At 39.3% G+C, this 25,714-nt stretch overlaps 1 protein-coding gene across 1 annotated transcript in view; it reads right to left on the reverse strand.

Annotated features, from left to right (window-relative positions):
• Window positions 1-25,714, reverse strand: part of SLC9A9 (solute carrier family 9 member A9) — a 597,181-nt gene that overhangs the window by 271,301 nt on the left and 300,166 nt on the right. The window contains exon 9 of the mRNA XM_017882282.1: window positions 19,037-19,125. Within this exon, the coding sequence (XP_017737771.1) occupies window positions 19,037-19,125 (89 nt within the window). The remainder of the gene's footprint in view (window positions 1-19,036; window positions 19,126-25,714) is intronic.

Genomic DNA, 25,714 nt, shown 5'->3' on the forward strand with positions numbered 1-25,714 from the left:
GTAAAGAGGTCCCGTTCTCTGTAGGGGTCCTTTGTTATATAACCCCACAGAACCATGTTACTCCCCTCAGAGAACTTAATCCCGTGTTGTGTGGGCTCTGAGGGGAGCAGGGCCCATGGAGGTTTTCACTAACTGCCCACGGGGGCCTGGGCCTTTACAGAGAACACTGCAACTCATTTATTCACCCACAAATAAAAAGTGATGGCCTACATATGCGGGGCACATTTCTAGACATTGCAATATAGCTGTTAACAAATGAGACCAAGTCCCTGCTCTCATGGGGCTGACATTCCCTGGCTCACAGTGACCTGGGGTCTTGCTCCAGGACATACCACAAATGCATGAGCAGACCCAGGCTGAGAACCCAGGTCTTCCACGTCTAGTTCTTCTCCCCCTACTTGCCTTAATTCCCAGATGCTGAGGTTGTATAAAGACTGACCTCAAGACATACAGAATAATTCAGTATTTGTATCCTTTGACTTCTGGAAGACATTGGGCCAGGTATTAATAATTCCAAAAGTCATAGATTCAATGCAGAAGAAGCTTCAAAAAAGATGAAGTCACAAAAATCTGGAAAAATGCAGTAAGTGAGGCCACATAGATGAAGTAGTCAGACACATGAGCATACCATACGCGAAACACAGCAAAGCTGACCTTTGTTGTGTTACTCATGCATAACCATAAAAAAACCCTACATCTTTAGATATCATATATCAGAATCATTCGGAGATAAGGGTATTTTAAAAAACATGTCTGAGAAAGAGAGAGAAAGAATTTAAATAGGTCATTGTTGCAAATGCGCCTCTGTCAGGGAAAGGTCTTTGTAGTTAAAGTGAAATGGCATTTCTTTGTTAATGAGGTGAACATTTATGAAGAGCTCTATGTACATTTTTCAGAAAACAATAATGTAGGTATCTCCTACAATGCAATACATTTCTAAGCTTAGTCCACCTAACCTGTTGTCTAAAATATAATGCAGTTTCCAACATAAGCATCCATGAATAAATTCAGTCATATCTTGCAAGTTGGAATAATTTACAAAGCTATGGCAAATGCTTTTATTAAAGATTTCATATGGTAAAAAGTGGGTATAGTAATCACCTTGCCCAGATTTCACTTAAAAAACAGTTTATGGGAAGAAAGCTCACATTTTATACACTGAAAATTAATCCAGTTATTAGATGATACTTTGAAACTCAAGATCAGTTTATAGTAATTATAGTAATTAAAAGATAATAATGTTTCATGAATCAGGCAAATCTAGAAGTCAAAGGAATATAAAAAAGGATGTATTGGTGCTTTTCGAAATTTGAAAATAAATTCTAAAATGATTTTAAATAAGTGTAACTTCTACCCAGCAAAGCTACAAATCATTTCTCTGTTCACCTAGGTCAAAGTTAAAAAAGTGTGACCATGCAGTTTGATGGACTGTACAATGTGAATATTTTATACTGGTTTCCTCAGAATGGCTGCCCAGAAGTCTCACATCCATTCCTGTACTAATTGCTCTCTCCTGGAGCTCACTGCATTAGATGCCTCACCCAGAGCTCTGGAACTGCTACTCTCCAGGGTCAGGCAATGGCGCTGTTTGGATACAGATGGTGGGAGTTTTTTAGCAGGCAGACCACTGGCTGATGTGAAGCTGCAGGGCATTTTGATACACAGGGTTTGGGTTTGGGTTTACTCCTAGGAAGTGGGAGAAGGGCAGAGTTGGGGTCCTGGCACCTACCTGAGCCCCATGTGCTGACCAACAGAGCAGATTTAATAATTTCTTAATGGCCCAAGTGGGTGCCAGGCTTGACATCTGGAAACTCTGGTCAACCAGTTGGGATGCTGAATAGCGGGATCAAAAAGATGTATTTGGAAAAATACATTCAGTTTGGCTTGAGATTTTCTTTAAATTGCAACACTTATTGAAGTCATTGGGAAACTATACACCTAAAATTTTGCTTTAAAAAAAAAACCTTAAAAAACAGTCACTCTTTTGAATCAAGCATTTTTTTTTTTCCCGAATAGAATTCCAAGGTTGAGGCCTTAAAATAGTGATAACAAAAGTAACTTTGATCACATGAATCACATACATGTTTGGGTGAACAACAGAAATTAAACCATTCTTCTTTTAAAAGGAGATCTGATACCTAATTCCTATATGTTACCACTTAAATCATAATCCTTGACTAAAGAAAACATTCAGGAAATAATAACTTAAAAGCACTGAGAAGGCATGTTCAAGTTGAAGTAAAATTAAGCTATTGATGAATAGATAGACTGGAGCAAGTCTTAAAGACAGGTTAAAACACTTTAGTGTTCTGTCATGAAAGTTGGAGTATTTTCTGTATCACAAAATCCACTAGTATATAATGTTTCTGAACAGAAAGGTACACGTTAAAAGCTAAAAACTGGAGTCAGGTCATATCTTTTTGCTTTCTGACAAAGATATCTGAGCAATATATTTTAATGTCCAGTTGAACATTATCAGTACATTTATATTCTTTATTTTTTGTTTGTTTAACTTTGGAAAACATTGTGTAACTTGTTTAAAATTAAGTAGTAAAATGAACTTTTGGAAATAGGATTTTCTTTATCTATTACCAATTAGCTTAATATGTTCCTTATGGTGATAAGAGATTTTAGAGTACTTTTGACTTAAGATACAAAGGTGCTTTTCATTGGGGGAGGGATTTGGTGAGTGGAATAAGGTATTCTAAGATGAATGCTCTTGAGAATGTTAAAGATTCTATAATTCCTAACCCAAATATGTATAATAATATTTGCACATAGATTATAACTTTAAAGACACATTTGATTTTTTACATATTTACTCCATTATATGTAAAATGTTCCACCCATACATAGTCCTGAAAATTATCAAAGTGTACCTTAGCTATAGTTTCTAAGAAATAGACAAGATGAGTTTTCTCCTAATTCACACATGTAGAGAATGCTAATTAGAAACACTGCTGATGAGATTTGATTACGGTCTCCTAAACCTCCAGAGAATTGACACTGAGAAGATATTACTTACTGGGATGCCAAATAATTCTATTTATTTGGTGGGAAAAAAGTGAAGAAATTTTACTCTTTTCTAGAATTATCTATGGCATAATAGAATAGATAGCAAAGGTTCCTAGAGATTCTATACCTAGTAATTTTCCAGATGTGTTTCATGAAATGCATCATATACAAATTACTATATGAAACTGAAACTGGAAAGTGAGAGGTATTTGGAGGTTACTTTTGGCTCAATAGAGATGAAAGAAAAGTAGCTGGGTGAGGTGGGTAAAGAACTGGACTTGAAATCAGTTCCAGTCCCATTTTCCCACCCATGTTTACTTGTATACACCCATGTAAATTACTTATTCTCTCTGCACCCCAGCTTCCTCTTCAGTAAAATAGTTGCCAATAACACCTAGCCCACTGGTTATTGTGAGGGTCAAAGGTACTAATTTTCACTAACTGGCACCTATTAGTCCATAAATATTAACCCAATTTGTATTTTACTACGTTAAAGATCAAAGAAGTGAAAGTAGATTCCTATTTTTTATGCAGCCTAACAGTTTTACATGCTGCAATTACCACAATGAATCTATGCTTCTTAAAGTGAAACCTCCATTTGTGACCTTCAGGTAGGCAAACAAGTCACTGTAGAAGGGAGCTTGACAATTGTTCTTTTTGGTTTTGACTGTGGGACTGCCTTCCCGCCTTCCCAGATCTAAGAACTGTGGGAATATAATGTCTTGGAAACATCCTGCCTGCGAATATAAATGTATTTATACAAATAGCCAAATCTTGATAGTTCTAAGTCTCCACTTACTCATACAGAATATAAAATTCCTTGCAGAGTTTTCTTTTCTCTTTTTATGGGACTCCCCAAAGGGATCCTCATGAGTGACATTACTGTGCCCTAGGTCACTGGTTCTCAAGCGCTGCTGCACATTGGAACCATCTGGGAAGTTGGAAGCAATCCTGTTGCCCACGCTGCACCCCCTGCCAATTATATCAGAATCTCTGGGGAAGCCACTGGCCAGCAAGATTTTTTAAATTCTCTGGAGTCCCAAGTCCCAAGCCTATCAGCATGTGGTTTCCCCTTGAACTCACTTGGACAGTTTGGCTCTGATCTGCTGAATCCAAAACCCCACCTGCCAAATGACAGGACCTCTGCCCTTCCCCATCCAGCATCTGGTGTCTTTCTAGATGCTCAACTCTGGCCACTCATTAGAATCACTTCGGTAGAGTTTAAAATACTGCAGCTGAAGCCCTACTCCAGACTAAATAAATCAGAAATCCTGGGCATGGAGCCCGGGTATCTGGGATTAGTAAAAAAATTCTAACATGTAGCCAGGATTGAGCATTACTGCTCTGGGAGTTTCTGAGAGGAGGGAGCTGGGTGGCACGTGTTGTCAGAGCCTGGAGCTGACCATCCCTCACTGCCTGCACCAACCTGCCCTTGCTGGGTTCCAACGGCAGCCTGTGCTCCCTCCCCACTGCTGCCCACTCTGCTGCCACCTGCCACTTGCAATTTCAGGACTGCCTCACTCCTTAGGGTATCTGCTATGTTTTCTGCCTCTGGCAGCTTAATCTCCATATTTGACTGTCTCCTGGTCTTGACTACTTATTTCTCTTCAATCAGCAGGAAAGTACTTCATTTTTATGTGTTCAGTTCTTTCAGAGATGGTCCCTTAGAGTTGAGCATCCACTCAAATTCTTTCAAGTTTACATCTCAGCATTCTGGGGATGGGGTGGGCTCCAGCAGGGTCACTTATGTTCCCAGGGAAACAATTTACTCCCCCCAGAATTTTACTATTTAGTGCTCCCCTTCTCAAAGTGCAGGCATGCCAGCAGGCAGGTGGGTTGGGAGGGCCAAGTTCATTCTCACAGTGTCCCACAAGACGATGCTGGCCCTCAGGCTACATCAAACTCCTTTCCATTTATAGGAATTTTCCTCTTAAAGGTTTAGTTATCCTTTCCCGTGTCTGACTTCTTTCATTTAACCCCTTTTCACACATATATCACTACATGTCTAAATCCCAATTATGGATGGAATTCAAGTTCCTTCTTTTGGTTTGCCTGGGTCTCAGGTCCATGAACATTCCAGAACCTATAATAAAATGTTTTCTGCCTAGAAAACAGGGGAGATCCTTAAAGAGTGATGTTACCTTATTCTACAGGCCAGTATATCCGAGTCCTACAAACAGCCCAGAAATTACACGAAACATTTGTCAGGGCCAAATGAGGAAAAAAAAGTGCCCTTAAAATCAGACTATTTTTCCCTTGAAGGTTAGATTGTCTCAAACTCTTTTAGTCTCTAGTATGCTTGGATGAAGCAAAAAGTCCCTATAGACCTCAACTTGGTACTATAAAAGCAAGCCAAAACCCAAACAATAGATCAGTACAAAGGGGAAGAATAGTAGTGTTTTCCCTAGGGGATACTGTAAATTATTAATTCATACAGAAATGAATACAGGCAGTATCAAAATAATGGATCGCTATGACACCAGCCTGCAGACCACCATTTAAGAACACCTGTATAAGGACATAAAAAGTTAAAACATAATTTCTTTCGTGGCCCTAGGGAAGACCTCGGCTCTACTCACAGAACTTCACATTAACCATTCAGAAACGTGCTGTGTCAGAATTCAGAATATTGAAACTCTGCCAGGACTCATTCCAAGTGCTAGCTCTGATCCCTGCGTGCCTGTCTGTTTCTAGTTGGCCAAGAGATCTTCTATCCCGGCCCTATGTTATAGGCCCCCATACTATCATCAGAGCAACATCTTCAGAAAGAGAAAGCAAGTCAAGGGCTGGGGTATGAAGTAATTGTCCTGGAAACAAGACAAATTATAAATTACAGTGTGTCTAAATCATACTTTCCCCAGATGTGTCTCAGTTATCATGTTTTCACAGATCTCTAGGGGAAAAGAACTGTGTGAATTCATGTACTTATAATGACTAAGGCAAGGTTAGACATTTTTTCCCAACAGAAGCATTCCTTTATTTTTCAACAGGTATCTTTTCCCTTCTAGTTTGTTCCTGAAAATTTGATTCGAACAAAGCAAGACATGGCACAAACAGGGAAAAGAAACCTGTTTTAAAGCCGAGATTTTTTTTTAACAGTTAGAGCCAGTGGAAAAATACAACAGTAATAGTTTGTTACCTAGGTATTCACTGTTGAGGCAGGTCCATCATAACGGTTATTTATTTTCCCTTAAGAAGAGGTTGGTCACTGCTGATTCCAATCAAGTCCTTTTTCAATGTAACCCAGAGCAATTGCATTAAGTGACTCTCCTAAAACCAAACTCTTGTTCTCACTTATTAGATTTCTCTCTTGGGTACTTTATTCAGAGTTATATATCATATCTCCACTGATGGGACTCTTTGGATTTTTGAGCTGTGCCTCCAGAAGCAATTCAATTTCTTTTCTGAAGGAATTGCACAAAGACTTAACGTTTTATTAAATACAATTGCTGCATCTTTCAAGATTATTAAGGAAATGGCATCCTTAAATTTGGCAACATTCTTTAACAAACACATGCTCAGGCACACATATTCAGCCTTGATGTTTTCTGCGTTGCATCAATAAAATTTAATTCAAATGAGTAGAAAAATTACAGTAATTTCCATTTATCATTCTAAAATGCCATTATGAGACTGAAGGCCTTCATACTTACACCTATCAAGCAGGACGATAAAACTGTAATGGGCTATTAAAGGGGGTTATGCCATTGCCATCCTTAGAAATTTTAAGGTAATAATGGCCAACCATCTGTCTTGAGTGTCATCAAAGCAGGTACCAGACCAGCTGATCTCCTAAATTCCATTCAGATCAAGTTTTCCATTATGCATTGAATCAGATCCATACATAGAAGGACATGAAATTTATATGTTGATATCCAAGCACTGATGATGGTATTTTTTGTTTTCTAAAAGTGAAAAATAGAGAGAGAGAGAGAGAGAAAGAGAGCACACCAGTGAGCACTATCTTTTTAAGGAGTTGGGGCTCTACGTAGTGAGAAAGAATACAAAACCATGACTTGGGGGAAACTATAATAAAGAAAATTAATATTTAGAAAAGGCTAAATGAGGTAGGTATACTTTCTTAGGGTTTAGTGGGGATGAGAAAGAAAAATTAAGGGAAGACTTTGGAAACTTGTTAGTAAGAAATTTAAAGGTAAATTAGTATGTGCCACCAAGACATTGCCTATTGGGTAGAGATAAAGACAGTCCTGGGGGTTGATTCTGATACAGAGCCTTTTATGACGGTGATGAAGAAGCAGAATAAAATGACAATAATATTATTCAAGTACTCTTAGTTAGGTAGAATGCTGATGAATCCTGAAGAAAGCAAGCCAGCAGAGGCAAAACGGAATAATATATCTGTCATAAGATAAATAGGTGAACAGGATAGATGATGAGACAGCACCAACACTTTGGTGAAAAAAGACTATTGTTGGCTGTATCTATTAAGGCTCTCTCAGGGTTGTAGTAAAGCAGGGAAATAAAAAAAAAATGGAGGAGAGTAGTGATCTGCAGGAATGGGGTTTCCTTCATCATCCTCTGTTAAGGGGATAGGGAAGAAAAACAGAAAGCCCAAGGAGAAGAAGAAGAATAGATTAGTGATAAAAGGAGAAAACAGTGGAATGCATAAATAAATTGAAAATGATCAGGATAATATGTAAAGTTTCATAAATTTAATGAAAGGGGGAAAGACATGCATGTAATTTTCTGTAAGAAAAGGTCTATAATCAAACATATACAAAGGACATTAAAAACAACAATGAGTTGTGATGCACTACTCTATTCTTTGTGTGGCCTTAACATCCCTAAGACTATAAAATCTGATCAATAATAGTATTCACCTTGTAGATTTTATGTGAATATTAATGATAAATTACATGAAACATATATGTTCAGTGTCTGACACAATTGTGTTCAACAACTGTTGATACTAAAATTTTTAAAAACCTGGATAGAATAATTGTTTACTAAGAAAGTGGATATGACCAAAATTGAATGAAGAAGCAGAAAACCCAAATATTCGATCATTACGAAATTAAAAGCACTATCAAACATTACGTCCAAAAGTGGCATTGGGCCTCCTCATACTTTAAAATGTCCATAAATTATTTGACACCCCTTCCCCCACCACCACTTCAAAATGTAAAGCTTAATTTCCCTCCCATTGCGCGTGGTCCAATTTTAGGGAATAGATTCTAACAAATAGAATATGGCAGAAATGACAGTAAATAACTTTAGAGACTAGTTAATCAGAACCATTGCTTCTTTCTTTTTGCTCTTGCTGGTTTCACTTGCTCTGGGCAAAGTAAGCTTTCACATCATGAGGACATCCAAGCAGCCCTGTGGAGGACACAGGTGGAAGAACTGAGGTCTTCTGCCAATAGCCCATGTAAATGAGGCTCTTGGAGAGAATTCTCCAGCCCCAGCCAAGCCTTGAGACACGGAAGCCCTGCCCAACAATTTGTCAGCAACCTCACAAGACCCTGAGCCAAAGCCACCCAGCAAAGCTGATACTCCTGGATTCTAGGACTTCACAAATTATACAAAATAATAATACAAGTTTGTTGTTTAAAGCTGCTAAATTTGGGAGTAATTTGTTACACAGCAATATATGACATATATACCAAATGTTGTTTTTAGAGGCAGGTGCTGTGTATTTTTAGTTTACAGTGCATATTCCTTGATCAATGACCCATGTCCAGGTTGACCCTGGGTTGGAAAACTGGCCCAAGCCCTCAAAGTCATTGAATTTTCCTGGGTTTCAGTTTCCTCCAAGAAAATTCTGGGTTCAAAAGTTTATCTTTATAGTTTCCCTTAGCTCTGAACTTCTTTGATTTCATGACTTAAAATTTCCAACTGCAATTATATGCTATGATAAACAGATTTGTGGGTGAGAGAGTAGGACAGAGTTAATTGAGAAGTTATAGTCCAACTACAGCTTTGTCAGAGAAAACAATTTACATAAAAACTTTTCAAGGAGAAGCACGGATGTCTTACTCATCTTTATTTCTCCCTGGGTCCCAGTACCCAGGACATAGAAGGTATTCACCATTGAAGGTGCCAAATATTTATCTGTGGCTCCTACCATAATACATGTTGGTTGTGGAGTAAAGCCTTCTCAAGTAGGGAAATAATTCTTTCTGGGCACTGAAAGTACAATGTGTTCTTGCCATGATGTGGGAGCTCCATTCTCATTAGCATTTAAAAGGAAACACGTATTAGCTGAACTACTAAATGTCCTTTATACAATATAATGAGTTTCATTGAAAAGAATCACCAGCTTAGCTAAGGAGAAATTGAAACACTTTGCCATCATTTATAAATTCAGCCCTTCTAGGATGGTATTTTTAAAGATATTTTGAATGAAGGAGAGAAGAAAAGTGGTAGAAATCTTGACAAAAGAAATGTAATTAGAGTAATTTTAAAAAGGCAATTTTATGCTTTATGAAGATATCTTTGATCTTCTCAGGAGCCAGGGAGGCAGGGGCATTGTTGCCCATGACATTCTCTCTCCACTGTGCCTTGGAACAGGTAACTGGGATGGAACGTGACTGCTTTTGTTAAAAGAAATAGAAAAAAAATGCACAAAACCATAATCAAAAACCCACTGTAATGCAAATTAGTAAGGCATGGACACACTGCAGGAAACACGCAAGTAATGGAATTATACTTCGTCTTTCTTTCAATATCTCAAGATCACCCTAGACATTTGCCTTATGCATCCAACTCATTAAATTTAAATTAATGCATCATATCAGAATTAAATAAAACCATTAATTAGCATATATTCTCTTCTCTATTTTTTATCTTGGAAGTTAATGGTCATAATTCATTCACTCATTAATTTATTTATTAATTCAGAAAGAATTTATCTAGCTCCTAAGTTCAAGGCAAAACCAGACGGTAAATTTCCATAAACTTTTCATATAGATCACAATATCCTAAGAGGTTAAACAGTACAAAAATATGTCTGGAGTCACAGAAAGTTAAGATAAATTTAGATGTTATATATGTACACAGTTTACTAAAAAGAAGTGTGGTGAGTGTTAAGATTGATGTCGTGGAAGTCACTTACCATATTTGCTCATAACTAACCCTTAAAACCACTAACAGAGACAAAAATACTATGAATTGTCCAGTTTTTCCTCAATGATGCTACCATGGTTATCTGCATAAGGCAGAAATCTGATTATTATCATTATCTCTATGCCTAAAAGGCTTAACCAATTATTACCCTTATAGGATAGAGTTCTCCCAAGGGGAGCACACTGAGACACTAAAAGGTTCATCTGGACTTACCTCTCCATTTTCATTCTCAGCTGTCTTCCACACGCTTCCCTTCAGTGCTCCCCAACCTATACCAGTGGCCTACCCCTACCTACTTCTCTGAGGCAACCTGGCACCTAGTTACAGTGTGTTACTTCTTTGTTTCTGGGACTTGTCAAGCTTTTTTTTTTTTTCCATTTTTATTTTAGATCGAAGGACTACACGTGTACTTTTGTTATATGGTGTATTGCATAATGCTGAAGTTAGGGGTATGGCTGATCCTGTACTTAGGTAGTGAGCATAGTACACAATAGTTGTATTGTCAACCTTTATTCTTTCCCTCCTGCCTTCTAGTAGCTCTTAGTGTCTACTGTTGCCATCTTTATGTCCACGAGTAACCAATGTTTTTCTTCCACTTACAAGTGAGAACATGTGGTATTTGGTTTTCTGTTCCTGTGTTAATTTGCTTAGGAAAATGGCCTCCAGCTGCATCCATGTTGCTGCAAAGGACGTGATTTCATTCTTCCTTATGGATGTGTAGTATTCTGTGGTTTATATGTACCACATTTTCTTTATCTAATCCACTGTTGATGGGCACCTAGATTGATTCCATGTCTTTCTTATTATGAATAGTGCTGCGGAACATATGCATGCATGATTTTTCATAGACTAATTCATTTTCCTTTGGATGTATACCCAGGAATGAGTTTGCCAGGTCAAATGGTACTGTTTTAGGTTCTTTGAAAAATCTCTAAACTGCTTTCCATGGTGACTGAACTAACTTACATTCCCATCAGCAGTGTATGAGTTCTCTTTTCTCCACAGCCTCATTAGCATCTGCTTTTTTAAAATAACAGCCATTCTGACTGGTGTGAGATAATATCTCACTATGGTTTTGATGTGCACTTCTCTGATAAGTAGTGATGTTGAGCATTTTCTCATATGTTTGTTGGCCACCTGTATGTCTTCTTTCGAGAAGCGTCTGTTCATGTCCTTTCCCAATTTTTATGGGGTTGTTTTTTCGCTTGTTTAGTTGTTTAAGTTTCTTATAGATTCTAGTATTAGATCTTTGTCTGATGCATAGTGTGTGAATATTTTCTCCCATTATGTAGATTGTCTGTTTACTCTGTTGATAGTTTATTTTGCTCTGCAGAAGCTCTTTGGCTTAATTAGGTCCCACTTGTCAGTTTTGTTTTGTTGTAATTGCTTTTGAGGAGTTTTATAGTTTAAGGTCCTACATTTAAATCTTTAATCCATCTTAAGTTAATTTTTGTATATGGTGAAAGATAGGGGGTCCAGTTTCATTCTTCCACATGTGGCAAGCCAGCTCTCCAGCACCATTTATTGAACAGGGATTCACTTCCCCATTGCTTATTTTTGTGGCCTTTGTCAAAGACCAGATGGGTGCTGGTGTGCAGCTTTATTTCTAGGTTGTGTATTCTGTTTTATTGCCCTATGTGTCCATTTTTGTACTGATACAATACTGTTTTGGTTACTGTAGCCTTATAGTATAGTTTCAAATTGGGTAACTTCATGCCTCCAGCTTTGTTCTTTCTGTTTAGGATTGCTTTCAAATTCTTTCTTAGTTTTATATTTTTGCATACTCTATTCTTTTTGCTTTTATCCTCCATGAAATCTGGGTGACAATATCCTAATTAACTCTACACCCAAACTCCAAAACACCCAACCCAAAAACCAGCTTCCCATGAAAACCTTCCCTCCAGTAAGCAATTCAGTTCTCTGGTTTCCATGACATGTTGTGCATCCCTCTACGTTAACATCTGCCACATGTGGTTGTGCATGTGAGTATGTGCATGCATATGCATATATATGTTTGTGTGCAAGTATATGTCTTCTGCTATATTAGGACCTCCAAAGGACAAGAACTATGTGGTATTTGCCCTTGTCTCCCTGGCTTCCAGCATGGTACCAGCCATGCAATTACTGTAGTTCTTAGAACACAATTAGTCCATGCTTGAAAAAGCTGTAAGGTTCTTCAGTCATATCCTGAGATGCTTAGTTATAGCAATATAAGGTTTCTACTCTCTACCCTAAGGATGCAGGCAATCTTAGGGAAAGCCATCACAACCATTCACCTAGCAGCTGAGAGTTTTTCCAGGAAGAAGCATGCAGCCCTCAGTATGAAACGTTTTACTCCAGTATGAACCAGGGACTTTGGTTTTTGATTGCCTCATCCTTGGATTTGCTTTGACAACTTATTGAAATGGTATACCCAGTGATTTGGCCTCAAGTTAAATGGTAAACTCTAATTCCTCCTCTCATCTGTATGCATTGCAGTCTTTAATCAAGTGATCCCTACTCAACTGTAGTCTAAGAGAAAGAACCAGACACATGCGTTATGCTCCATGTCAAGTAAAAGTACATTAGATCTAGAACATGATCCTTAAAACCCCATCATTTAATTCAATCATTCATTTTACAGATGGAAAAAGTGAAGCTCATGTGTGTTAAATTAATTATCTGAGGCCATACCATGAGTACTAGAGGATGGGGGCAAGACTCAGTTTTCTAGACTCTCAGCCAAGTGTTCTTTCCACTATATCTTTCTGCTCCCATATTCCAGATCCTCTATTTGAATTTTCAGAGTCATGCACAGAACATATAATTTGGCTGCCATTGCCTTCTTTTATTGGAAATTTAAATTTGGATTTGCATTGCTGCTTTTCCATTCAACGGCGATAAACACTATAAATATCATCTGGGGGGAATGGAAATAAAATAAGCATCTGGAAAGAATGTGCTATAATGAAGATGTCATTGTTTGCCCATAAATGCTAGACAAAGAATCTGGCTTTTCAAAAGCAAATACATGAAAACATCTATGTCCATCCCAACTTGTATTTGTGTAAAAAATTAAAATGCACTGAAATAGGTAGATTTTCAAAGATAACAGAATCAAATACTATATAAAATAAATGACTAATTATCTGAATTAGCTGAAAGTATAATAAATATGGCCAAAGATTCATTTGTTTTTCCTTCCACCCATTCAAGGTTTACTGAATAAACGATGCCCCACAATTGGTACTATCCCATCTACTAACCAAATGATATTTAGTAAGAGGCAAAACAGTTTGAACCACAAAGTAAAAAATCTGAGTTGAAATCTGCTACTTATGAGCCTAGAAAAAACTTGAATACATCGTTTTTTTCTTTACTGTTTCATCTCCTCAACATACAAAAGCACTGTTATTTCTCCTACCTTAAAAAATAAAAAGATATTTTCTTTGGTCCTAATTCTTCCTCCAGTGATTATTTCATTTCTCTGCTGCTCTTCAGCAAAACTTCATTGAAGGACTTGTTGATACATGAGGTTTCCAATTTCTTTCCTCTTATTCTCCCTTGAACCCATTCTATTCAGGTTTTCTGCCAACATGGTTCTTAACACTGTTATCAATGGTGTTCATTTTCTTCATTTTACTTGAAATTTCAGCAGCATTTGTTATAATTCATCATGCTCCTTGAGACACTCTTCTTTTGACTTCTAGGACGCCATACTTTCCTTTTCTTTTCCCTAATATCTATTACCTTTCAGGCTCATTTGCTGATTTCGGATTTCTTAACATTGGAGTACCTTAGATTGGTCTTTGGACCTCTTCTCTATCACTGCCTTAGAGATTCCATCCCGTCTCATGTTCTCAGTATCATCTGTATATGATATGCAATTATCATCTCTATATGTTAGTCATATGCTGACGACACTCAAAATTATATTTTTCTCCTAGACCTCTCCTCTGAACTCCAGAATTCTCCATCCAACTGGCTATACAACAGCTCTACTTGACTAATACACATCCCAAACTTAACAAGTCAACCCTGGGCTCATAATTTTCCCCCAAACCTGTTATAGTCTTCCCTAATTAATAATGGACACTTCTATTCTTTTAAAATGTATGTACATGCCTGTCCTTAAAGGTCTCAAGTGTTTCCCCACCTCATTTGGGCTCTCCACGACCTGTCCCTTCTCACTGCTCTGCTATTTCTGTCATACTCTCCCTTGTTTGCTCCATACCAGCCACATTGGTTCTCCTGCTCCCCGGGGCCTCTGTATCTGTCATTCCCGATTTCTCTACAGCTCTGTCCCAAATGTCCACATGACTCCCTCTTTTACTTTTTTCAAATATCACCTTGCTGAGGCCTTTCCTGGATACCCAATCTAATATTACAAGCCTGCCTTCCCATCATATATTCCTAGTTACCCATCCCTGCTTTATTCTGGCCTTACGTCTTACCATGAGTGCACTGTATACTTTGCTTATTTATTTTGACTGCTATGAAGCTCCTCAACTAGAAATTCTTTTTTTGTTCACTGTTGTACCCCTGGTACCTTGAGCAGTGGCTGGCACAAAGTAGGCTCTCAAAAAAAATTTGTTCAATGCATGAAGGGAATCAGTGATAATAAGAGTTACCTCTAAGGTAGAAAGGTAAGTAGAAAGTAAATGAGATAAGCACTTTGTACGTGTTAATGCACAGTAAATGTTAATTATTTATATTTATTTCATATACCCATGTGTATTTGTTGGCAATAATTTTTGGTGGCAACTATGTGAAGGGAAGGAGAAATTCTAATTAAAAGGGATGCTATGGAAGTACATGGGTTTGCAAGTTAGTCTCAGGCAAGGTAAATACAGCTGATGGGAACACCCTGGAGTTTGGCCCAGGTAACAAGCTCCTAGGCCCACCTGGGGCGTGAGGGAATGTGGGAGGAAATGTGTTGGAGGAAGGCTGGAAATCATCTGAGTGGGTTCATGGGGTCTGTACATAGTCTTCTGGATGGCTCTGGGTGAGACCTCCGGGCCATACTGCTGTGTGCTGATGTCCGTCTTGAGTATCCCTAGCAGTGCTCAGCTCCCAGGGCAAGAGATAGGGCTTACAGTATCTGTCTGTCTCTAGGACTTGATGTACACACCCTAAAGCAACAAAGAACTCCAAGTCCAGGGAAATGAATTGCTGCATATGTTCATACACTCTTTAATAGGATGCTTTGGTATTCAAAATACAAATCCTTATGTTGGATAACAGCATCATAGTGCCTCTATTATACTGCTTTTTGCCCAACACATAGTGATGCTACATGTGTTTTCATAGGTTGAAGCAAAAATGAAGTTCCTATATCTAAAGGGTCATTATCATGGACGAAACATATCTTAAAATGAAAAAATACAACTTTAAAAAGGCACTCTAATTCTTCAAGCTATAAAGAATGCATAATTCTCTAAAGCCTTTGTATCCAGATGTAGCTATTTGATTAACGGGTATAGACAGAGTTGAATAGAACTCTTTTGTAAATCATGTCATCTTTGAATTTTATAACTCAAACATGATTTACATGGATTTCCCTGAGTTTACTAATTGGCTTCCTACACTCTCATTAAACAGTCCCGGCAACAGAGGCAAAGAAGCTGTGTGACTGCTACCTTCCCGTTGACAGTGTGAACACAACCTGGGATATGTAGAGCCAGATACTGTGTCCTGTAACCATGTAACATCACAGAATACTGCCCAAATCTTTCCCAGTTTCAGAGAGGACACAGTGGCAACGTCTTTAGTACATGCCTCAGTGTTTCTCTACAATTTAGAATTCGTTTCCCACGAGAATTTCAACTCTGCTTGTTATACTAGTGCAGGGCCTCTGGTGTGGCTGTGAGCCTCTGATTGCACTCTTTCAAAGTGGGGACTTTAGACTCTTTATACTAGAGTATGGGATGTGCATGTGTATATGCATGCATAGATATGCAAGTACGTATAAATATGTACATATGCTGTGTATGTACATATTATAAGAAGAAAATGAGCAGAAAATGACAGATCCTAATAGAAAAGAAGTGAGGAAAGGGATGAAAATGAAGTGGAAGGGAATTAGCATTTATTAAGCTTCTGCTACAAGGCCAGGCACCCAAAAAAGAAGGCAGTGTGGGGAACAAAGATGGGGATATGCAGTTACCTAGATGTTAAGGAAAGAACTTGTAAGATTATCTTCCTTAAAGGAGAGTGATGTAAAAATGAATGCTGGCAACCTGTCAGGGAGGGCTTGTCAAGCCATTCAGAGGGAGAACAGAAGGCTATGGGCACTGATTTTAGCTTTGTCTCCCCTAGATGCTGGGCTGCTGTCTTGCCATGAGATGAGTTATCTTTGAAGTTCTGCTGAGCAGTCTAGATAGAATGACTTAAAAGTGCAAGTCCCTAAACAGGGTTCAGCTTCCCAGCATACAAATATGCTCAGAGAACCAGAAGAGGTTAGGAAAAAAACAGCCCAAGACATTTCCCTTTAAGCCTTAGGAAAAGCTAGTAGTATTCAAAATTAAAGGGATTCTGAAAGACTATATGTTGGAGGTTTCTGGATATTGGTATCAGTTTTTTGTTTGGGGGGCTTTTTTCTTTTGTTTCACTCAGGGGGCCTCAATATTTCTGTAATTGCATCTTGTGATTCCTCTGAGAAATTTGAGGTGATGGGCAGAGGGGAAGGGTGACCTTGCAGAGTCCCTGGGCAGGTAGAGGTAGAGTCAAGCTTGGGATGTGACAAAGACAGAGGGATGAAAGTGATAGCTTATTCTGGAGAGCTTCAAAGTCCTCAGGAAATCTTGTTTAGGAATTTCTGGCCAATTACAGGTTTTGCTTTGGTTGCTTTTGCTTTCTCTACTCCCACTGCCCTAATATCAAATCAGACGTCTTCAGTATCACCATGTTTATTACAAGAGACATCTCTACCTCCACTTGCATTTTGGGTTAGATTGCATCATTCAGTCCAATTCTCCATCATTGTCTATGTCCACATTCTTTGCCACATAACTGCAGTGCTCTCCCACTGTGGTCAGGGATTGGCTTGGCCTCTGTACACTGGACTATGCCATATAATTTTCCTTGGCCAATCAGATGTTTAGAAGATATGATACAAGCACAGGATGGAAATGGACCTTCTTCAACACTGGGGCTTGCTTTTCTATCAGGAGAAGAATGACAAACATGTGGCACTAGCAAAGCCTACCAGTCCAGCCTACTTTAGAATAGAGCCCCCAACAAACCAACAGACATATACATAAGCTCAGCTGGTACGAACAGATGCACCCAGTCCAACTCCAATCAAAATGGCTAAAGCTTGCAGGTGTGTGATCAATAAATGATTACTGTTGGATGACCCTGGGGTTTTGTGAAAAAGCTAACTGATACAAGTGCTGTTTGGTCCATGTTCTTCATGTCTGCCAGAGTCATATTCCTAAAATGGAATTACAATGATCTTAAAATTATTTTGCCTAGGACCCTTCAATGACTTCTTGTTATGGGCTGAACTGTGTTCCTCCAAAATTCATATGTTGAAGTCCTAAACCCCAGTAGCTCAAAATGTGACTGTATTTGGAAATGGAGTCATTGAAAATGTAATCAGCTAAGACGAGGTCATACCAGAGTATGGTAGGCCCCTAACTCAATATGACCTGTGTCCTTATAAAAGAGGAAATTTGGTGGTAGACATGCATGTAGGGAGAATGCTATGTGAACACAAAGGCAGAGATTGGGGTGGATATGTCTAGAATCCAAAGAACATTAAAGATTCCAGAAATCTTCTAGAGGCTAAGAGAGAGAGAGAGAACAGATTCTCCTCCACAGCCCTCAAAAGGAGTTATCCTGCCAATACCTTGATCTCAGACTCTGGTCTCCAGAACTGCGAGACAATACATTCCTGTTATGTAAGCCACTCCCCATTATTTATAGGTTATAGTCTAAAGTCCTTCGCAAGATACACAAGTCCTTTCATGAGTTTGTCTCTGATCTCACTGTATCCCACTTGCTTCAGCCTTGCCCCATTCACAAGCCATGCTGTACTATTTACAGAGCTTCCACTGGCTGCTCAAGAGACATTGTGCATGCTGATCCCTTGGCCTCAAATGCCCTTGTGGTTACCTTCTACCTTCTAGTAGACCCCAGATCTTTACCTAGTTAACTTCTATTTATATTTCAAGCTCCAGGTTGGACATCATCTCTGGAAACTTTCTCCTGACTTTCTCAATCCTAACTGTAGGGTGATGTCCTACTAAAGCTCCTTATGCACACTATAGAGATATTTCTATGACAGCAGTTATAAAACTGTGGCAAGTTGTTAGCTATGCATCTGTGTCTTCATCAGCAGTATTGATAATGAACCTCTTGAAGCCAGGGTCATAAACTATCTGTTCTTGTATTCCTAGTAGCTAGCATGGTGCTTGGCACAGAGTGGCTGTGCAGCAAATGTCTGTGGAAAGAATATGTGTGTGTTTATGTGGAAATATCCAAACAGATGTGTTCTTGGCATAAGGGAGATATATTCTGCTTGTGTGACAACTGGCAGTTGAGTTTGCTTGGCATCAAAAGCACCCAATTAAAGACCAAACCTCACTTCTTTCTTTTTCTTCATTTCCTTCTTTCTCTATAACTACCCAATCTCACATGCTTTATAATGCTTTTAGATGTAAGTGACTGTGAATTCTTATCAACTGTATGTCTTTCATCTTTAAGACTGACAGTCTAAGTTCAACATCTCTCAGGAGGGAGAGACTATTATAGCTATATTTTTGCTTACCAAGAGAATTGTTAATGGTTATCCTGGAGGGAAAAAAATCTATAAATATCCAACTCGTAAAGAAGCCTTTAGCTTACATTCTTCCTTTACTAATGAAATTCTTTCTGACTATACTGCCAGAATTGCTACATAACCATTTCACTGAGAAAAGAGACCAAGTCTGTAGTAAATTTTTTCTTTTACCTGTTTAGTTCTTATTTTGGAATCCGAAGACAGATTGTTGTAGGTATAATGTGCTTGTGTGACTCCACAGAAGAGAACAGCAACTATTCCTGAAATTAAAAAACAGATCAGTCAAAACCAATTTTATTTTCCATCCAAGTCAAAGGGTAGGGCTATTCCCGCTGGAAAATAGACTTGGTGTCAGCAGAGTTAAAACTGCTAGTAGTTACCATGATAATGAAACCTAGGTAAATCTTGCTACTTGCTTTAAACAGGGTTTAAACAGGGTCCTGAAGGATTAAACCTAAAGAAAAACATTAAGAAGTAGATTCTTCCTGGAGATAAACAGGTCCCTGTTCATGAGCTAGAAAAGTTATATTTGAAAACATGAACAAAAGACTGCATAGTCAACCCTGGGTTTTTTATAGCCAGTGCCAACTACTTGGCTGGATTTTAAACTAAATACTGGCTTATTTTCTGAAAGATATTTGCTTTCCACTGTATACTTTGGGTAGCCTGAAGAGGTTCCTGTCATACCGCAATTTAGTATTAAAAGTGACGAGTGACAAACCTAAGACATCTACAAGGGTTTTGCTGCCCCTGCCAATGCTCCTACTTGCCAAGCAAGAGAGAGGAGACCTTGTTTGCTCCTGTGTCTCTTTGGAAAGGCTAGGTGCTCTGTCCTGCTGCCGAACATACCGAAGGCATTCACTCCTTGAAAGTAAACTGGTCTGTTCTTGTGTGATTCCTACCAACAGTGGACCTTTAGTTGCTTCTTGGCATCTGCAGGGTTTATTTCTTAAATCACACATCAGCTTTAAATGCGACATGAAGTCACACATACACTAGATGCTTTCTGGAGACAGAGGAATAGCGACCCTGAGACCGATGTGCTATCTGTCCCCGGGCTCTGTTATTCTCTGTGTTATTGTCCCTGGGCTGGAGTGGGGAAGCAGTGGGAGCTTGCACTGTACTTTGGATTAAAGATTAGCTCAATTACGGGAAATTGGGCATAGAGGAGGGCTTTGGGAAAAATGCAAGATATAAGTATTCCTCGACTCAGACCAAGGGGATTGAATTGAATTTTAAGCAGCAAAATCTTTCCAACCAAAAACACTCATAAATTAAATGCTGATGATTCTTAGGAATATAGAGATATGTGAACTGAATACTGACATTTCAAGTGAATCTGCAACAAAGAATTTTAAAGAACTGAGATTTTAAAAAATACGTAGACTGTATGCTTCCACTTACATGTTGGTTATTTTTCAGGTGAGCACAGGATAAAACATTGCTAACACATATTTACATAAGTGTGTAGAATCCACATGACTTATTGTCTTTTAACATTATGCTTCAAAATTTTAGACAAAAGAATAAAACAAGTAGGAAATTTTACCATGAAATATCTATTCAGTAGGTAATTCAACAGATTTTTTGGTAACTTCTCAGTTTCTTAGCATCTCTTCAGAAATTCTAAGGCAAAAATGCTTATAAAATATTTTACTCATCATAGAATTCCTATTTTAAAAAGCAACAAATACCAGGGGAACTTTCAGTATGCTGAAGCACTAAGTACTTCAAAGCACAAAGAGGATTACCCTGTATACTATTTTGGCATAAATCATTTCTCTTTATTTATTTAAAAATGTGACCTATGTCTATCTAGTCTGTAGTCTATTAGGGTTTTTTCTGGGTGAGGTTTGGCTGACCTGTTCACTGTTGTGGAACTGTTTTGACTAGATACTGATCTGTAGAGAAGTAGTGAATAAAAGGGCAGGTGTGTCTGTGTATGGATAGCAAATAAATTCATTGTAAGAACAAGAATAGGTAACAAAGAAGTGTTACAAAGGATAAGGAAGGGACTAAGATTGAACACCTACTGTGGGCCAAGAACAGCGGTTATTTCATTTACATCTTGTTTACTGCAGTGAGTTACTATCTCACAACAGGTTCACAACGATTAAGCAGTCTCTCCCACTGCCTTCTTCTTTTTAGTAACAGCATCCATTCTTTCTGTTGCCCAGGGGGAAACTTTGGGACCACCCTAAGTGCACCTCTCACTGCAAATCAGCAATTTTGTTTACTTGTCCTTCAAAATACACCTTGAACCCAAACACTTCTCAACATCTCCATTCCTAGCATCCTTTTCCAAGCTACCATAACTTTTGGCCTGGATTACACCAGTAGCTTCCTAACTGGTCTCCCTGCCTCCCATGGTAGCCCCTAGCAATAATGCTTCTTGAAGAACTAGTCAGACCATGTCAGGCCTTTGCTCAAAACTTTGTAATGGATTCCTGTGGCTTAAAAGGTACTGCAAGATCTGTTCCTGCCCCTTCCCCACTCCCCACAACTTGCTGACCTCTTCTCTGACCACTCCCCTCCCTCCGCCTTACCTTTCAATATCCTCTCTAAGTGTGTTCTGCCAGGGACCCTTGCACTTCCTTCCAGGTCCTACTGTTTGGAAAGCTCTGCAGATATCCACATGGTTCCCTCCTTCCTTCAGATATCTGTTTAGATGTTAGATGAACAGACAGGTCTTCTTCATCCACTCTGTATACATTGTTCACTCTCATCGTTCTCTACTTGCTTTATTTTTTTCCTGTATTATATACTGTTACTTGATATTCTATATATTTATGTGTTTATTTTCTGCCTTCCTGAATGATATGGTTTGGCTGTGTCCCCACCGAAATCTTGTCTTGAATTGTAGTTCTCATAATTCCCACATGTTGTGGGAGGGACCTGGTGGGAGATAACTGAATCATGGGGGCAGCTCCCCCATACTGTTCTCTTGGTAGTGAATAAGTCTCACGAGATCTGATGATTTTATAGGGGGTTTCCCCTTTCACTTGGCTCTCATTTCTCTCTTGTCTACTGCCATGAAAGGTGTGCCTTTCACCTTCCACCGTGATTGTGAGGCCTCCCCAGCTACGTGGAACTGTGAGTCCATTAAACCTCTTTTTCTTTATAAATTTTCCAGTCTTAAACATGTCTTTATCAGCAGCATGAAAACAGACGAATACACTGTAACACAAGGCAAAGCTCACTGAAGGCAGAGGGATTCCCAACGCTTAGAGCAGTACCAGGCACATGGTAGGCACTCTGTATTTGTTGAATAAATACAAATACAGATTCAACATTTATTTGTTGAATAAATAAGTGAACATTCCCATCTCTATTGAACAAGTAATACACTAAAGTAATTTACTCAAGGTCACCTCTAAAGTGACAGAGCTGAGATCAAATAGTCCATAGACTCCCTGTGCTTTTCTGCCTATATTAGACCATCTGTGAATGTTTTAAGGTGATCTTAAGCCATCTAAAAAATACCATTTCTGATATCCCAGGAACTAGCCAGAGATTTTATGAAAAAGATTGCATATCTGAACTAACTGGGCTTATCATTGGAGAATATTTTCCCTAGTGGCTGCATTGGTTATCATTTCCTTGCCTCCAGTAGAAAACTAACAGGCTATGTTGTTGCTAAATACCTTTTGAGTCTTGTATGGATGGATATGTCATATAAACAACAAACAATGGAGAATGAACCCGTATGACCAGAGGCTTGGTGTTGTAATGAAAATAAAACAACAAAATTGATCTGACCCTTAGTATTAGCATACACAATCATAATTCCATAGCTTAGTAATTAATTCACACAAATTACTGCAATTAGTATGACTCTTACAAGCCAAACACATTTTGAAAATGTCTCATCTAAATACATCTATTATCTATAAAATTCTCCACCACCGAAACAAATTCAAAATTGACCGTTTTTCTACCTTACGAAAGAACATTTTAATTGTCACTATGTTTTTCCATACTCATGCTTGTGAGCCCTAGCTGTGCTGCTGTTATGTGAGGTCCTAAATAGTTCTCTTAAATTCTATGAACCTCAGATTCTTGTGTGTAAGAAAGAGGGTGAGGGGGACCCTCAAGGGACCCAGAAATGCTTTTTGTGCCAGTCATCAAACTAGTGTCTCAGCTCCAAATCCACCCATCTTTACTGGCTCTGTGATCCTGGCACTGGGGTACTACAAACCATGCTTCCCTTTGCCAGTGCTGTTGGATCCTGCCAGTATGAAGTGCCAGAGGATGACTAGAACCCAGTGGAGGAGAGAAGGGCTTGCTCCTTCCTATTTGCCTGCTCTTCCTGTTAGCTTCATCTCAGCAATGACACACCCCAGAGAGGGCAGCCAGGCAGTGTCCTTAGAATTCTGGATCCTAGCCCAGTTGTTCCCTCCTAGGGGCTTCTGGATTCATTTCCCTTTGCTCCTCCTACTCCTAGGGTTCACACTTGCTTCCTGTAAATATTACCTCTCTGATAGCTTTGTGCACACTTTGTACCTTTTGAGATCTCCACCAACTCTCTACCCAATTTCCTGAATTAAACTCTGTCAATAGCCAGATTGTTTTCTTTTTTTCTGAGTGAATCCTGGCTGATATTCTCTTGTGGGTATCTTCTCTTTCTAAACTTTGATAATTCTGGGAAACCACAGTTTTCCATTTGAAAATAAAATCCAACTCATATCTTCCCTGTCATAACTGAAACAATGAGGAACACTAGGGGCAGGCAAGACCCTGTGTGGTCCAAGAAGACTGGGACTCATCCTCTTTTTAATCCTACCTATGGTTGGAATTGGTATTTTTAAAAAGCGATGTGGTTATATGGTTTGGCTGTGTCCCCACTCACATCTCATCTTGAATTGTGGTTCTCATAATCCCCATGTGTCATGGGAGGAACCCAGTGGGAAGTGCCTGGACCATGGGTGTGGTTTCCCCCCATGCTGTTCTCATGATAGTGAGTGAGTTCTCACTAGATCTGATGGTTTTATATGTGTCTGGCATTTCCCCTGCTTGCACTCATTCTCTCTCTTGCCACCCTGTGAAGATGTGCCTTCTCCCAGAATTGTAAGTTTCCTGAAGCCTCCTCAGCCAAGCAGAACTGTGAGTCAGTTAAACATCTTTTCTTTATAAATTACCCAGTCTTAGGTATTTCTTCATAGCAATGTGATAATGGACTAATACAGTAAATTGGCATTGAGTGGGGTTGGATGTTGGTATAAGGGTATTCAAAAATGTCGATGCAACTTTGGAACTGGGTAACAGGCAGAGGTTGGAACAGTTTGGAGGGCTCAGAAGAAGACAGGAAAATGAGGGAAAGTTCAGAACTTCCTAGAGACTTGGGGGACTCAGAAGACAGGAAGAGATGGGAAAGGTTGGAACTTCCTAGAGACTTGCTGAACAGCTTTGACTAAAATGCTGATAGTGACATGGACAATGAAGTCCAGGCTGAGTTGTTCTCAGATGAGGAACTTGTTGGGAACTGGAGCAAAGGTGACTCTTGCTATGCTTTAGCAAAGAGACTGGTGGCATTTTGCCCCTGCCCTGGAGATCTGTGGAAATTTGAACTTGAGAGAGATAATTTAGGGTATCTGGTGGAAGAAATTTCTAAGCAGCAAAGTATTCAAGAGAACTCAAAGCATAAAACTTGGGAAATTTTGCAACCTGACAATACAATAGAAAAAAATAAAACCATTTTTCTGGGGGAGAAATTCAAGACCACTGCAAAAATTTACATAAGTAATGAGAAGCCAAATGTTAATCACCAAAACAATGGGTAATATGTCTCCAGGGCTTGTCAGAGACCTTCACAACAGTCTCTCCCATCACAGGCCTGGAGGCCTAGGTTTCATGGGCCTGGCCCAGGCCTGCCCTGCTCTGTGCAGCCTCAGGACGTGGTACCCTGTGTCCCAACTGCTTTAGTTCCAACTTCTACATGGTGTGGAGACTGTGGGTACACAGAAGTTAATAACTGAGAATTGGGAACCTCCACCTAGATTTCAGAGGATGTATGGAAATGCCTAGATGTACAGGCAGAAGTTTGCTACAGTGGTGGAACCCTCATGGAGAACCTCTGCTAAGGTAGTATGGAAGGAAAATGTTGAATTGGAACCCACACAGTCTCCACTAGGGCACTGCCTAGTGGAGCTGTGGGAAGAGACCACTGCCCTCTAGACCCCAGAATGGTAGATCCACTGACAGCTTGCACCATGCACCTGGAAAAGCAACAGACACTCAACACCAGCCCATGAAAGCAGCTGAGACAGGGTTGTACCCTACAAAGCCACAGGGTCAGAGCTGCCTAAGACTGTGGGAGCCCAAGTCTTGCATCAACATGACCTGGATGTGAAACGTGGAGTCAAAGGAGATCATTTTGGAACTTTAATGTTTAATGACTGACGTAATAGATTTTGGACTTGCATGGGGCCTGTACCTCCTTTGTTATGGCCAATTTCTCTCATATGGAATGCAATGCCTGTACCCTTGTTGTATCTAGGAAGTAACTAACTTGCTTTTGATTTTACAGCCTCATAGGCAGAAGGGACTTGCCTTGTCTCAGATGAGACTTTGGACTTGGATTTTTGGGTTAATGCTGGAATAAGTTAAGATTTTGGGGGGCTGTTGGAAGGACATGATTGTGTTTTGAAATGTGAGATATGAGATTTGGGAGGGCCAGGGGCAGAATGTTATGGCTTGGCTGTGTCCTCACCCAAATCTAATCTTGAATTATAGTTCCCATAATCCCCATGTGTTATGGGAGGGACCTGGTGGGAAGTAATTGGATCACAGGGACAGGTTCCCCCATGCTGTTCTCATGATAGTAAGCGAGTTGTCACTAGATCTGATGAT

Source organism: Rhinopithecus bieti, unplaced genomic scaffold (genome assembly GCF_001698545.2).
Source record: "Rhinopithecus bieti isolate Rb0 unplaced genomic scaffold, ASM169854v2 scaffold_12642, whole genome shotgun sequence".
In the NCBI taxonomy this organism is placed as follows: Eukaryota; Metazoa; Chordata; class Mammalia; order Primates; family Cercopithecidae; genus Rhinopithecus; species Rhinopithecus bieti.